General features: G+C 38.0%; 2 protein-coding genes across 5 annotated transcripts in view; one reads left to right on the top strand and one right to left on the bottom strand.

The window, feature by feature from the left end:
* LOC109615482 (zinc finger protein 501-like) overlaps positions 1-16,417 on the bottom strand; it is a 1,152,720-nt gene that overhangs the window by 640,873 nt on the left and 495,430 nt on the right. The gene's annotated exons all lie outside the window — the stretch shown is intronic.
* LOC105008779 (zinc finger protein 271-like) overlaps positions 1-16,417 on the top strand; it is a 172,247-nt gene that overhangs the window by 15,141 nt on the left and 140,689 nt on the right. For 2 of the 3 annotated variants that reach the window (XM_029123504.2, XM_034295497.1), the window contains exon 3: positions 6,811-9,263. The exons of the other annotated variant lie outside the window; for it this stretch is intronic. In XM_029123504.2, coding sequence (XP_028979337.2) covers positions 6,811-8,651 — 1,841 coding nt within the window. In that variant the 3' untranslated portion in view covers positions 8,652-9,263. Of the gene's footprint in view, positions 1-6,810; positions 9,264-16,417 lie in introns of those variants that run through there. 3 annotated transcript variants of the gene reach the window in all.

The following is a 16,417-nucleotide window of genomic DNA, read 5'->3' as shown; positions in this document are numbered from 1 at the left end:
AATTTAGGTTAATCTAAATATAGATATTTGAATTGAGGCAGTTTTAAATGGCGCTTCGCGCACACGTTAGCATCACTGTATGGGGAAAAAACTGCCACCAGTTTTTACTTAGATTTTCATATACAATCGCAGAATAATTGTTCAGTTTGTTTTCTTCTTAAATGTACATATAACACGTTGTAAATGCTTATTTTTTCTGTCTGCCAACATTTTTTTGGGGGGTATACTGTTATAAACGCGTCTAGATTTAGCTAATTAATGCGCCCTGTTGTGCTCAAACTGAACCAGAATTACGCGTTTGAAAATTCTATAGGTCAGTCGCATTGTTTTTCACATTAAAGGTCCGGTTATAAAATTCGATTTTATTACGTTCTGCAAGAATAATATCTGCTGAAGAATGATCAGAAATGCCACTGATTTTCCGTTCCTTAGCTAGTTTTAACAATTTACTATTTTTGGACGGCTAATATGGCCGTTACAATTCCAGAATTCCGGCCATATAGAACAGCAACCGGGCATATGTTTTAAATAGGCCTAGCCATATACTAGCCTACGTTGAAACAGCAATTATACGCAATGACCCAACAATTTTTTAAATATTAATAAGTCAACAGAATGAACTCCCCACTAATGTCTTCCAGTAAACTTGCCGTTTTCTTGGCATCATATGAAATAAGTTACACAATATTAGGTAATGTAATATGCTATCAATGCTATCAATCAATTTATGTATTTGGCATATTTCCCACTGGACATTTTGGCCGTTTATATATTTTTTAAATAATTTTTTCATTAATCTACTTTTAGATTCATTCAATTATTCTGTTTAAGTTTGTCGTCCTTTAAGTATTTGTTTTCGTGATTAACAATACGTTCTGAACGGTACTACTACATCCTTAAGTACATCCATATATTCCTCCATATTTTCATGCTGTCTAAATTAAAAAAGACATTAGTAGCTGGAAGTATTGCTTGTTATTCATGAATCCACCCACTATAGCCACTGATTAAACCGTGTAAGCCCCATGTTTTACTATAAAAATTAGAACGAAACTTTAACAGAGCAACTTCATTAGGACACAAATAAATGAATGGTTGCTTTTCTTATTCACTGTAGGCATATCATGAATATCAGATTATTAAAGGTACTGCATTTCTATTTAAACTATTCACATACCTATAGGTCAAATGAGGCCTACTTCTATTGTTAGAAGTTTAATTAATGCAATCAAATGTACTTTTGCATTGAAAATGAGCCTGAATCCCTTCACTAATATCACTCAATGCTTCTTCACATTTAGGTTTGGCTTCAAGTGCAGCCCAACAGGGATGTACAATTTTGCTTTGATTTTATTTTAGGATTTTTCACCTCTTTAATCCTACATTACTCATTGGAAGGTCACCTGGAGAGAAGATGGGGTTAAAAGGTGTAAAATAGGTTTAATCTTTTCAATATTCTTCTTCTATTTACTTTTGCTCACATTTAATAGTATTCACACTAAAGATAGGGAGAGGGTTAAAATTAACATAATAAATTAATTAATTGCAATGAACAAGAAAGTAGGAAAGTCATAAAAACAATGTGTCCAATATTGACATATTTATTGTATCAAATGTAATCTCACACCCTAAACGTATTAGAAGATCAATCTGATTCTCGTCAGAAGGCCACAGTCCAAAAGGTCGCAACTACCAAACAAGGGAGAGAGAAAAATTGGTCATGTGATCTACTTTCTGCCTAGTAACCATTGGTCCTCACATACATAGTTCATTGAATGATTTTTTCCTCCTTTGAGTTTGTTGAGATTTTGAAGTGATATCTAAGCTGTTGGAGCCCCCTACTGTTCAAATATTTTTTTTTCCTGCTGCTAGAATCACCAGAAAGGGTGGCCCTCACTACTTAGGTCCTGTGTCAAGGTCCTCGCAACTATAGAAATACCTGTGTGTGTGTGTGTTTAATTTGTCCCCTCTGTTTCCTGTTAGTCTGACACACAGGCTTAGTCTGCTCTTCCACCCCAGAAACAGCCTAAATAAGATTTCCTGTTTTCTACTTGCAACTTTCAGTTTCAGCTTATGGCACATACATTCAACATCTTGCTTCCATGCTCACAACTGTTTGACAGCTTATACATTCAGTGTATCCCCAAAAGGCAAAAGCCTGTTACTCCATCTTTGGTGGGAAATTTGTTATTGTCATTTTTGGAACATTGAAAGATCTGCTTCATCATGTGGACAAATATTTTGAGTACTTTCTTTTTTTTTCTTTTTTTGTTGTGCTAGAGAAGCCAAGGTAGAATCCCGTAACATCAATTGTGGTTATTTTTCTTTGTTTCGCTGCATTCCGGAACGCTTAAATTTAATTAAGGTGTTCTACCTTTGTTTTGCTGTGCATCAGTGAAGTGAGGTTACTGAGTTACAGTGTAATGCCCATGTATTAATATAAGATTAGGCTACAGCATAAATTGATGGAGGATGGATAGACTGGCAATCTACAAAAATGTGTTCTTAGCTAACAAGTAACTACTTGACAAACAAAACCAACTGCTAGGCTAACTACTTGACAAACAAAAACATACTTCACCCATAAGCGATCAGAATGCAAACAAAACATTGGAAACAAACCACTAGTTGGCTTGCCAGCTGGAAGTATTCGTAAATCCTACGCAATGAAGAGTGATGCAGGCTAGTCAGTGCCAGCCCGACATTGACAGCCAAGGAATAAACGCGTGTGGGTTAGGGCTCGAGTAGACAACACCTAAGTAGCTTAATCACACACACATGAGCTGAAGAGTAACAGGTCACAATTAAATAGGTCACCTAACTTTTCTTGTAACCTGCTTAAAATGCATTGCAGTGTTAAATCCACAACATGACTTTTGAACATTTCTCTCTGGCGTTCAACACGTTAAATCCATAACATGAGTCGTTCTTGAGTATCCTAATCTGGCATTCATCCAAAACCTTGCTCTCGATGAAATGGTTGCAAAACAATTTGGTCTGATCAATGTCATCTGTCTACATTTGTCATGTCAAAAAAACAATACAATGTTTATCATTATACAGATTTAATATAGTGATCCGCAACCAAGTGAGCAATCAAATGGAAGTTGATGCCTTATGCCTTGGCATGACCCCTTTATTATTGTGCAGACAAGGCAAAGGCAGAGTACATTAACTTCTGAATGAGGGTCAAAGGTCAAGTCTGGGCTCATGATTTTTATGTAGATAAATAACTTTGTTAAAAAAACAGAATTGCCACATTTTCTATATTCTGCCTAAAATTAATTTGCCTGGACAACAAAACAACTTTGAAGTCATTTTTCTCAGTGCTACACCCTGGCGAGTTAAGGTCTTTTGCTTTATTTAAAAAAAAAAGGGCATTATATTGATAGACATTTCAGGTGGATTTTCAAATGATGTATAAGTATTTGTTCAGGATGAACAAAACCTTTGCTGGCTAAATTATTCTCTCGTCTTTTCAACACACGAACCAGAAAATAACCGGGCAAGCAAAGTTCAGCCGCCCTCAGTTGAAAGTGATAAATGTTGATGTCCTACTGGATTCAAACCCAGGTGTCCCATGTGAGTGGCTGTGTCTTTAACCACTACACCACAATGCTTTATGGTTGCCCACTATCGGTATAGAAGCTCGATATTAGATCATTTTATCACGCATTATCATCACTCCGAGTTTGAATATTTCACTACACACCGTTAACCACTGTTTTAAACTGATGAAAGTTTCTTGTTAAGTTTACCTCCACCACAAATGGCATCTATGAAATATGTTTTTTGCCCCTGGACGTTTTAACAGCTTATTAGCCAGTAACAGGCTTACTAGTGTCTAACTTACTACTTGAACCTAACACAGTCAAAAGCTATTACATGGCACATTTTTTGTTTAGTTTTTTTGTTCATGAATGACATTGATACAATAACTATCGATATAGGTGAAGATACCGACGTTTTTGTCAAGAAAAGAGACAAGAGAATCGTGGAGACCCCTTATATTTTACTGCCCAAGGGTTTTTCATCTAGCCTATATTACCCTAAAACTCCATCAGGGATGCGTACTTCGAAAATCCAACAGATATAGTCGCAAAATGTAGTTTTATTTTACTTACTACAACATAGCTGCTGAAGGTTGTAGCCAGCAAGATTTTTATCTATCCAGAACAAATCCTTATGCACAATTTGCTTTGACTGTGATGATATTCGAATGTGAGACCTATTGGTTGCAGGTCCGCATCTCTAACCACTACGCTATTTAACAAGGGGTAGTCAGTCAATGACAGCCAGGTCGACATTTATATTTTTAATATTTTGAGATACTTTATTTTTTATTTCCATGAGCTGTAAGCTGTAGTCATCAAGATTGAAACCAAAAAAGTATTGAAATGTTCTGTGTAATTAATCTAGAATACATGAAGTTTTCATTTGAATTACTGAAAAAATTAACTTTTCCACAATATTCCAATTTTGAGATTAACCTGTATATGAAATTGATACAATGTAAATATTTTATCTGCAACTATCTTACTTCAGCCCTAACCTGGGAACAATAATAAATAATATTATTTACCAAACAAAATGGTGTTGGAACCACAATGTACAACGACAGGAGTTAGCACAGGTTTCCCACCCCATTGTGCAGGGGCAATCCCATCAGCCCTTGCCTAACATTCCTACCAAGGGCAGTACTCTCTAGTGGAACTAAACAAATCTGACTTCAGTACATTCCACTCCCGTTTGGCTACATAGGTTGAAAGTATTAAAACTAAAGCAGTAGTAATAAAAAGTTTAGCTCTTGGACCTCTCTTCTGTATCAGAAACTGGATCCAGAAATGGAAGTGGGTCTACCTTGGAAGACTGAGAATGTGTTGCTTTCAGCTATCTGTTCGTGTGAGAGCAACAAACACACTTTGACCAACAAATACAGTTAATTTGAAAGTACAAACGGCTGGCGCATTTGCTTAAACAACATCTGGTCAATTTTGGAGAGATCACTGAACAATTATCATTAATCTAGAGATAAAAAAGTAATCTAAAACATCTGTCATCCTGTCTGAATGCATGCCTTGTTTTAATGTTTTAGAGAAGATTTCCTACAAATTTTATTCTGTAAATTATTTCACTGTTTCACTCTAATATTAAGTGTTAGCAGAGGAAGTAGAGGGAAATAATATAGTGGACATGTGTACAACTAGGAAGAGGTGATGTTATAACTTTATTAATAAAGGGTTAGAATTCTACTAAAAGCAATGGTATTAAAGTAGTAAGGGGAGACACTTAATTAGAAATGACAGGAATAGTATTTTATAATGAGAACAGGAGAGAGGAGGAAGTTTAGGAAATTGTTGAATTCTAACACTTCCCCGAGTTTGTTTGACAGAAAGGAGAATAACACACCAGGAGCCGGGTCAATTCCAAACACGTATAATCATTTTATTGCAGAAGCTTCTGGGGACGGCGTGTCAGCCCCAACAACGTCCGAATATCAGCAGTAGCACAAGTACTATTTATACTACGAATACGCCTAGAAAGCGAGGGGCAGAGGTAGCCAAGTGTGTGTGTCATCTGTCCTGTTATGTTCTTTGTCTTCTATGTGTTCGCGTAGCCCATCTTACCCTTGTGGTTTCTACCCTGTGCCTATTCTTAATCCACCCCTCCCCAGACTATGTGCCTGTGATATTTATCTGTCCCCATCTGTTTCCTGTTAGTCTGACACACAGGTTTAGTCTGCTCTTCCTCCCCAGCAACAGCCTAAATAGATTTCCGGTTTTCTACTTGCAATCTCAGTTTCAACTTATGGCACGTACATTCAATATCTTGCTTTAATGCTCACAACAGTTTGACCGCTTATACATTGTTTATCCACAATAGGAAAGTAAAGGGTATGTTGAAAGAAAAGGTTCAACATTTTATACAGTCATAGACAGATTATAAAACAATGGGCCCCTGGGCACAGCACCTTCAAAGCCTGAACACCAACAACGGCAAATGAAGCCAATAGCTTAATTATCGCCTTTACTTGCATCTCAACAGGATTTACACTGCATTCACTCTTTTGTAGACAACACGATTTATCTGTATGCTGGGAACGGGATTTACAACATAGAACTTACACACTCAAAGCAAACAGCTCATTCACAAAATTGCAGTTAAATCATTGCTAATATTACAGCATAAATAAATTGTCTTACCTTATGATGCATTTGTTCCTGGCTTCGCTACTTGCAAAATTCTTCACACTGTCATCAAAGTCTACTGTTTTTATAAAAAACATTAGACTTTCAAGAGCCATAAGAGAAAATAGCCTGAAGACCTTTTTGGCTCGTGGGCCACATCAAGATTGTGAAATTTAATGAAGGGCCACATTTGTATTGTATCAAATGTTTTTGCAGGCCAAAAAAAAAAAGCCAGCATGTTCCCTATGTCTAAATAATATAAATTCCGATGTATGAGAACGGGTGAGTTGTTTTACTTTCCCTGAAAACTATTTTATTTATTTGCAACTTTTGTCTTCCATCAAAATATAAAATTCTGCTCTCCATTCTAATCAGCAAATGTTTTGCATTTCTTTCTCTAATGGTTGTCATGTCTGCATGCATGGCTAATCCCAGGTTCACTTAAAGGCTTTGTCTCAAAGCTGTCAAAGGTTCTCTTTGCCCCAAAATCACGTAACGATTCAAGTGCCCCAACTGCAATGTTAAGGTCTCTATAACTCCACTGTGAAATAATGCTAGTTGCTAGAATCCTTGATAATACTGTGTCCCAAAATGTCTAAATCCTTTTTCATGTCTGTCACAGATGGGATTCCTGAAGTGGAGACACTTGGAGAGAAACAACAGGAAGACTATAATCATAAGAAGTCTCACCACTGTCCCCACTGTGAAAAACATTTCTCATTTCTATCACTGTTAAAAAAACACATCAAGATGCATACCGGACAGAAGCCTTACTCCTGTTCTGACTGCGGGAAGTGTTTCTCTCGATTAGATCACCTTAAAATTCACCAGCGCATACATACTGGTGATAAGCCTTACTCCTGTTCTGACTGTGGGAAGTGTTTCTCTCAATCAGGTAACCTTAAAATTCACCAGCGCATACATACTGGTGAAAAGCCTTACTCCTGTTCTGACTGTGGGAAGTGTTTCTCTCAATTATGTGACTTTAAAGTTCACCAGCGCATACATACTGGTGATAAGCCTTACTCCTGTTCTGACTGTGGGAAGTGTTTCTCTCAATTAGGTAACCTTAAAGTTCACCAGCGCATACATACTGGTGAAAAGCCTTACTCCTGTTCTTACTGTGGGAAGTGTTTCTCTCGATTAGATGACCTTAAAGTTCACCAGCGCATACATACTGGTGAAAAGCCTTACTCCTGTTCTGACTGTGGGAGGTGTTTCTCTCAAATAGGTGACCTTAAAGTTCACCAGCGCATACATACTGGTGATAAGCCTTACTCCTGTTCTGACTGTGGGAAGTGTTTTTCTCAATTAGGTAACCTTAAAATTCACCAGCGCATACATACTGGTGATAAGCCTTACTCCTGTTCTTACTGTGGGAAGTGTTTTTCTCATTTAGGTCGCCTTAAAGTTCATCAGCGCATACATACTGGTGATAAGCCTTACTCCTGTTCTGACTGTGGGAAGTGTTTCTCTCAATTAGGTCACCTTAAAATTCACCAGCGCATACATACTGGAGAGAAGCCTTACTCATGCTCTGACTGCGGGAAGTGTTTTATCTTATCATCTGTACTTCATAGACATCAGAGAGTACATACTGGTGATAAGCCTTACTCTTGTTCTGACTGTGGGAAGTGTTTCTCTCAATTAGGTAGCCTTAAAATTCACCAGCGCATACATACTGGTGATAAGCCTTGCTCCTGTTCTGACTGTGGGAGGTGTTTCTCTCGATTAGATGACCTTAAAATTCACCAGCGCATACATACTGGTGATAAGCCTTGCTCCTGTTTTTACTGTGGGAAGTGTTTCTCTCAATTAGGTCACCTTGAATTTCACCAGCGCATACATACTGGTGATAAGCCTTACTCCTGTTCTGACTGTGGGAATTGTTTTTCTCAATTAGGTAACCTTAAAATACACCAGCGCATACATACTGGTGATAAGCCTTACTCCTGTTCTTACTGTGGGAAGTGTTTTTCTCATTTAGGTCGCCTTAAAGTTCATCAGCGCATACATACTGGAGAGAAGCCTTACTCGTGTTCTGACTGCGGGAAAGGTTTTATCTTATCATCTGTACTTCGTAGACATCAGAGAGTACATACTGGTGATAAGCCTTACTCTTGTTCTGACTGTGGGAAGTGTTTTTCTCATTTAGGTCGCCTTAAAGTTCATCAGCGCATACATACTGGAGAGAAGCCTTACTCTTGTTCTGACTGTGGGAAGTGTTTTTCTCGATTAGGTAACCTTAAAATTCACCAGTGCATACATACTGGTGATAAGCCTTACTCCTGTTCTGACTGTGGGAAGTGTTTTATCTCATCATCTAAACTTACTAGACATCAGAAAGTGCATACTGGTGAGAAGCCTTACATGTCCACAGAAGCTTCCTCACTTCCTCAAACAGAAGCTTCCTCACTTCCATCATATCCTGGTAGAGACTTACAGAATGAGTTGGTGACATGAAAGGGGAAACAGTAGGAGGGGTTGGGTTGTTCGGATCACTTTATACTGGATGTGTCTTTCTAAATTTTAAATCCTTCTATATTTGCATAGATTCTGTATGTCGGTATTAAAGATCTGCTTCATGATTTGGACAAATTTTGAGTACTTTTTCTTTTTTGTTGAGGAAAATAGTCCTTGAGAAGCCAAGGCAGTATTGCCTGCAAGCCTGAGTTAAAAAAATAACTTCTGTGTTCTGTGTTTTTATTGTGTGTTTGTGTGTTCTGATACGACCTTTTGATACATAGGGCACGAAATTGGCTTTAATCACTTTGATATTCATTTAATGTACAAACTGCCTAAATATAGTTTGATATTGTGTTACCAGAATAGACAGCACAATTATCTAAGATCTAGTAGGGCTAGAAGATTATGTGGCACAGTTTACCCCATTAGTTGTCTAGATGGTATTTCATTAAGATTGATCAATAATCTGATATTGTTAGCTGTGTTACAGGTTTGATAGAAAAAAAGTTTAGTTTTATTCTGTTTGACTGCATTGTATTTTTCTTGTTTTATGTAGAAGATTACTTGAGATTATTGATGAATGTATGTTTTGTTACAAGTTTACACTGTTCACAATTATTAGGCACATTGTTCAACAATAAAATAATTACTGAGAAATACAATCACAATGCTTTATGTCAATTCAAAATATCATTGAACCTCAGTGAGTCATTGAACAGTGATCAGTGATTTTTGATCTTTTTCAGGGGAATATATAAGGGTGCACAATTATTAGGCAACAATTTGTGGGCAGAAATATTAAGCAACTAAATTACAAAAATAACTTCTCCCAACTCCTTTTATTCTAAAATGTTACAGTATAACAAATAAGTAACACAAAATTACAATTAATTAAAATTTATTTTCAAAAATAAAGAATTACAAATAGGATTGTACAGTATTTACACATTCATATTATATGTTACTATCCTGACAGTGTTAACACATTTATTATCTACCACTTACATTGGTCTGTGAAGTTCAGAACCCATACGTCATGTATAGCATGTTATTGTGTAGTCACTGTTCCAATTAACCTGCTCATCAAGTGTCTGCCACCAGAGGCTACCAGGGCATGCAGGTACAGAAAGGTAGAAGAACGGTCCAAAACATTAGCCTCATACTTTACAGAATGTTGCATGTATCATTGAATTTGGCTCCTATGGGAAGAAGAGCCTGTGAAGGTTGTGGGCTTGGAGCCGGATGGCTAGACACACAAGGATTAGAACTGTCATTCTCAGCCCGACCCGAACCAGGCCTGACGGCTTGGCCAGATGCTGGACCTTACATTTTGAGAATTGAGTTAGACTAAGCAATGTTCTTTACATCTATTTGGATGATGTGTAGCAGATTCACTTTGTGAAGTGAATTAAGTAACATACTTAACAGAGGTGTTTAAACCGCTTATACCACAGTGGCCAACAAAACAAGCAAAAATGGACTAGTAGAACAGCAGTGTTTTTGTTTATATTCAGATGTATTGTTAGTGAATTTGATACAGGGTTTTGGTTGCTACAGAAAACCCACTGCAGTGATTTAGACTATTTGTCCTGTATACCAGTCATTCTAAATGTCTTCTTTTAGGTGTCTTGAATATCTAGAATAAATGTCCACTCAACTTTCCTGTATGTTGGAGTTTAATTACCCTTCTAGAACTCACTTTTAGCCAATCAGAAACAATTATTTGATACTTTTTTTGGTATAATAATACAAACTGGTAATACCTCCCAGCCACAAGGAATGCATGCAAAGCAGTTAGAGCCGCCAAAATGCATAATTTTATAAGGTAAACAGCACTGCTGGCAATATACTTTCCACCACAGAACCAGCTAGACCTATTAGGGTGCAGTGATATTTTATTACTTTATCTTACAGAATAAATTACTGAATAGTTACGATGGTAGGAGGTTTGATGAACTGTCCAATTGAAAGCTGTAGATGATTAAGTGACCATGATATGAGGGCCAGATTGTAAATATTACCAGGACACAACATATTATACGGTATTATACTGTAGCAGTGTTTCCAATACTATAGATGGGCAGTTGCTGAATTGTGGCCTCCAACACACCCACTACAATCAGCAAAAGGTAGTCAACACCACAAAACCCTCAAAGCTTGGCACACTTTCCCTAAACAATAATAAACTTCATAGAAACATGAATGGTTTGTGTAGAAATACAAAATGTGTAATATAAACCTTGCCTTGATGTTCTTGGGGATGCTGAATGTGACAGTGTGCAGAAAAATGAGGTCAGCCGAGATCAGCTGGCAAGTGGATCTTTACCCCAGTGAGTCCATCTCCTGGGGTAAAGATCCAAGTTTCTAGACAATCCGACAAATGGTTGCTGTGAAACTCACTTCGCCTGTAGATAATCTCTGCCAAGTTTTGCAAAGATTGGACAAAATGTGCGACCTGTGAAAATGTTTTGAGCTTTAACAGGAAGTTGAATATGGCAATATTGTGAAAAAATATGTTGCAATGGTTACTCAGGTTGCAGTATCATGAGTTAGATATTTTTTTCTGTGATTTCTTTTCATATTTGATAGACACAATCATTTCTTCTTCCCAGCTATCTAGTTGGCAAAGTATCCAGAACGGCAGCTGTTTGTAAAAAGTTTGCATAAAACATTGATGGTGTAGTTCCTAATACTGTTTTAACCTACATTGAATAGAAGAGTTACATCTGAAGATTTTGATTTTGATATGCTCCATTTATTCTAACTTGCTGGGTGTAAATAGAAGAATATTGTTGTAAATAAAACATTTGTGTTGATATTTGGCTTCTTAAATTACAATATCTTTGCCTACGGACTACTTTCCGGGTGAGGAACCATGTAACATTATGTTGTAAAAAAGTGAAATTCCTAAGACTCTCATAATATCAGCAATTGTCACAAAAGTCCTTTACAAACACAACTAATCTCCAATGGGTTTTCCTGAGGCAAGGAGAGAGAATGCAATTAACCACTGACTGTCAACATGGTGCCATGGAGAGTGCAGCCTCTTAAGATTTCTCCTACTTCACCAAACAAGCTAGACAGGGGATCCATGCAGTGAGGGGAAAACGTATTTGATCCCCTGCTGATTTAGTACGTTTGCCCACTGACAAAGAAATGATCAGTCTATAATTTTAATGGTAGGTTTATTTGAACAGTGGTAGACAGAATAACCACACAAAAATCCAGAAAACTCCATGACAAAAATTTTATAAATTGATTTGCATTTTAATGAGAGAAATAAGTATTTGATCCCCTCTCAATCAAAAAGATTTCTGGCTACCAGGTGTCTTTTATACAGGTAACGAGCTGAGATTAGGAGCACACTCTTAAAGGGAGTGCTCCTAATCTCAATGTGTTTCCTGTATAAAAGACACCTGTCCACAGAAGCAATCAATCAGGGAGATTTGTCAGGGAGATTTCTTGAACTGATGTATTCTTATTGATTAAAGTATTGAGTCCCCATGTTTAGATAAGAAAAGGAATGTGGGTTCTGTTGTGGTAAAGGGAGTATGAGGTGCTGAGATAAATGTAAATCTTTAGCAGGATGGGGGTAGATGCAGAACAATGGGTTTTAGGACAGGATAGAGGTAGATACACAACAGGGGGTAGGATGGATAACGAACATGTGTTGTTTTTATGGTATGACCATGCAGATTCTTACCCCCACCCATTCCTCTATAAGTATCTGATTGTATTTCCAAATAAACTTTTAATTGTTCCAAGAGCATTTTGTCTCTGTACTGACTCCTTTAAATGTTCTGATCAATGGTATTACCAGCACAGATTCCAAACTCTCCACCATGACCAAGACCAAAAAGCTGTCCAAAGAGAAATCCTGCAGCGCCTCGAAGGTCCCCCTGCTCAAGAAAGCACATGTGCAGGCCCGTTTGAAGGTTGCCAGTGAACATCTGAATGATTCAGAGGAGAACTGTGTGAAAGAGTTGTGGTCAGATGAGACCAAAATCAAGCTCTTTGGCATCAACTCAACTTGGCGTGTTTGGAGGAGGAGGAAAGAACACCATCACCACCATCAAACATGGAGGTGGAAACATTATGCTTTGGGGGTGTTTTTCTGCTAAGGGGACAAGACAACTTCACTGCATCAAAGGGACGATGTACGGGGCCATGTACTGTCAAATCTTGGGTGAGAACCTACTTTCCTCTCCCAGGGCATTGAAAATGGGTCGTGGATGGGTATTCCAGCATAACAATGAGCCAAAACACACGGCCAAGGCAACAAAGGAGTGGCTGAAGAAGATGCACATTAAGGTCCTGGATTGGCCTAGCCAGTCTCCAGACCTTAATCCCATAAACAATCTGTGGAGGGTGTGATGGCAATTCCATCGATCAGAACTCTTTTATGAGGAAGTAAAGAGACGAAATTCCCTTGGCACAATTTAACAGTTTTATTAATTATTTGCAAATAAGAGAGACGCGTCAAACGTTAACAGACATAATCGTCCGAGGAGTCTAACTCGATACAGGTCATTCAACAGTATTTATTACAGTTAAAAGGGGTGTGGTAAGTTGTTGCCCATCTGTCCTATGTCAATAAAACACATTCCCTTTGTTCTGTTACTTCCTCTTCACACAAGGGCAATGTTGTCCTCCCCCCCACATGGGTAACCTATTGAACTCTAAAGAGCTCTAACAGTATCTGGACAGACAATAGATGCCCTGATGAGTTATACAGATGCGCAGATAAAGAGTAACTATTTCATCTGCTGATACCAGTTCAATGATGACCCCTAGACAAATACCTGATCCCCCACATTGTAATTTGAATAAGGGGCTCCTTTAATCAGTGAGAATACATTGGTTAGACACAGTTCCACAACAATGGAGCTCAAGGTTAGAGTTGCCAAATGTCAGCCTCGAACCCTTAATGACTTGGAGAAGATCTGCAAAGAGGAGTGGGACAAAATCCCTCCTGGGATGTGTGCAAACCTGGTGGCCAACTACAAAGAAACGTCTGACCTCTGTGATTGCCAACAAGCGTTTTGCTACCAAGTACTAAATCATGTTTTGCAGAGAGGTCGAATACTTATTTCACTCATTAAAATGCAAATTAATTCATAAAATTTTTGACATGTGTTTTTCTGGATAGTTTTGTTGATCTTCTGTCTCTCACTGTTCAAATAAACCTAATATTAAAATTATCAGTGACATTTCTTTGTCAGTGGGCAAAAATACAAAATCAGCAGGGGATCAAATATTTTTTTCCCTCACTGTTGTTGTGGGAATTCTTACTCCTTTAAGAGTGTCAATCAATGGAATTGCAATCACACTGTAAATGCCTGGGGAACACTGGCCTGCTGTGACTTTAGGAGAGGAAGAAGGCAGAAAAATCACAACTTTGTTCGATTCCTACATATTCCCACTGGGATTTTCTCATTTTCCCATATCTATAAAGCTGTTTTTAATCAGAAATTGATTCAAGATACATTACAGCACTAAACAAGTACAGGATGAGTTTTCTACAACCTCTGGTTATCATTCTATTTTCTATTTCAGTCAAAGAGCCAGGGGGCTTTCATATGAAGATATTATATCCCAATATATTGATAATTTAAGAATGATGTTAGAAAATATGTACTCCCTTTAAAAACGTATACTCAGTGTGCATGTACAAGAAAAATGTTTAAAGAAGACCATATATGTTATTTTGTCAAATGTATTTTTATTGAAATAGAAATGTCATTACATTACAATTATCGATTGTGTATTTATTCAGAAAATTGTAACCAGCCTTCGGTATTCTTTTTTTCAAATGAGTGTCTTTTGGAGGGAACCGATTAAAAATGTTGTATCTGTTGACACATTTTATAATTTGCCACACCTGCCAGAGGTAAATTGAGGTCAGCCATGATCTCAAGAAAATGGTCCATTCTAGAGGTCTTCTGTCTTCGGATATCTTGTGTGAGGCAGTTACATTTTTGATCAAGTCTATCATATTAAAGCCTCTGAAAATTTGACCATTACTAAGGAATTCCCACTTGTCATTTCAGTCAGCTCTTCCTTTTGAACCCTTTATTTAATTCATAATGTATATAAACATATTTCTGGCTACGCGCTGGAGTATGCTGGAGCATGTCACTCATAACAGCATCCTCATCTATGGTTTAATCCTCTAAGCTCTCTGGAACAAGAGGTTCTGTAGCCTCCGTTTCTGATTGGGAGAGGGTCATGTGTCCAGTGTTATTTTAATCTTGTTTCAACAAAGACAAATACCTTTGTAAGAGTTGAGAGTATTTCTTTGTCTTGTCATGAGGGTTCATTCCTTTCATGTTCAATACATCCTTCATATCCGTATCCAGATCCCTTTCAGCCGTTTGTCTAACAGTTTCAGGACCTTGTTTCTTAAGTTTATCCAGCTGATGTTAAGGCACTAAATTCATTTTGTTAGACATTAGCTCCACTCCTGGGGGCGATTAGGCTTCTGAGGAAAGGGAGGGCGATGCTTAGTAGGGGGAGGAGGAAACCGCCCGTCTGATGTATGGCACGCTTCTTTTTTTTAATACTGGTCCTTTTATGGTCAAATAGCTTGACGACTGGCTTTTGCCTCTTTAGTTTTTTTAATTGTTCCTGGCTGAGTGGGACGCGCCCTTTGAGAACGTTCAAAGCAATCTCACAGAGGGCCAAAATAAGATCTGAAGAACAATGGGCCAAGGCTGACTTGCGTTCTTTAGGGCTGGCTACGACTAGGGCTCTCAAGAAGGGCAAATGTCCTTTTAAACATACAGACATGTTTACATTTTTCTTAGCTAGATTCAGTGGCTTAGTCAATTATTTAGCAGAACAGCTTAACTGAAAATAATGAATCTAGCTAAACAAGTACGAAACAGTATTTCAATAAAGGTGACATTTGGTGATTATGAAAAAATATAATTTTCAAATTGATCTTACCTTAGACAAGCTAGCACCTTGTTGGGGAGGTTTCTGAAGCCTGATGCATTCTCACTGATTAAAGGACTGAGTCCCATTGTTTCTATATAGGTAAAGGAATGTGGGGGAGCTGGTATTTGCATAGGGGGCATCTATTGTCTGTCCAGATGCTGTAAGAACTCTTAGAATTGAAGAAGTTACTTTTGGCGGGAAGGAGAGCTGTCCTTTGTGTGAAGTTTAGGTAAACACAACAGTAAACATTATGGCAGGAAGGATAAGGTGGGGGAAGATAGCATTTGACTTGTGTGATAAGAACAAAGGGAATGTGTTTGATTGACATGAGACAGATGGCAGCATCTTACCACACCCCTTTTTCTATGTAATAAATACTGTCGAAATGATATTTTATTTAAAGACTATTCACTGTTACTTTGTAACCTGCGTATTCTCTCCTTGCAAGTTATTAAAACCGTTTATTGCGCAATTGGTTTCTTCTGTCTTACCTACCATTTTCATAGAACTGTTTTGCACTTTAGAAATTGCCATCACAACCTCTTCTGTACTTTACTAAGGGGATTGCTGATGTTTGACTGGAGGAGGGCTGACAATTGACAACGGTAGGATTGACGATTGACAAAGGTAGGACTGACGATTGACCAGGGGAGGACTGACGATTGACCAGGGGAGGACTGACGATTGACCAAGGGAGGACTGCTGATTGACCAAGGGAGGGCTGACGATTGACCAGGGGAGGACTGACGATTGACCAGGGGAGGACTGCTGATTGACCAGGGGAGGACTGCTGATTGACCAGGGGAGGGCTGATGATTGACCAG

Source organism: Esox lucius, chromosome 11 (assembly GCF_011004845.1).
Source record: "Esox lucius isolate fEsoLuc1 chromosome 11, fEsoLuc1.pri, whole genome shotgun sequence".
NCBI lineage: Eukaryota > Metazoa > Chordata > Actinopteri > Esociformes > Esocidae > Esox > Esox lucius.
The sequence above is the reverse complement of the archived record's forward strand: the minus strand, read 5'-3'. Positions and strand labels throughout refer to the sequence as shown.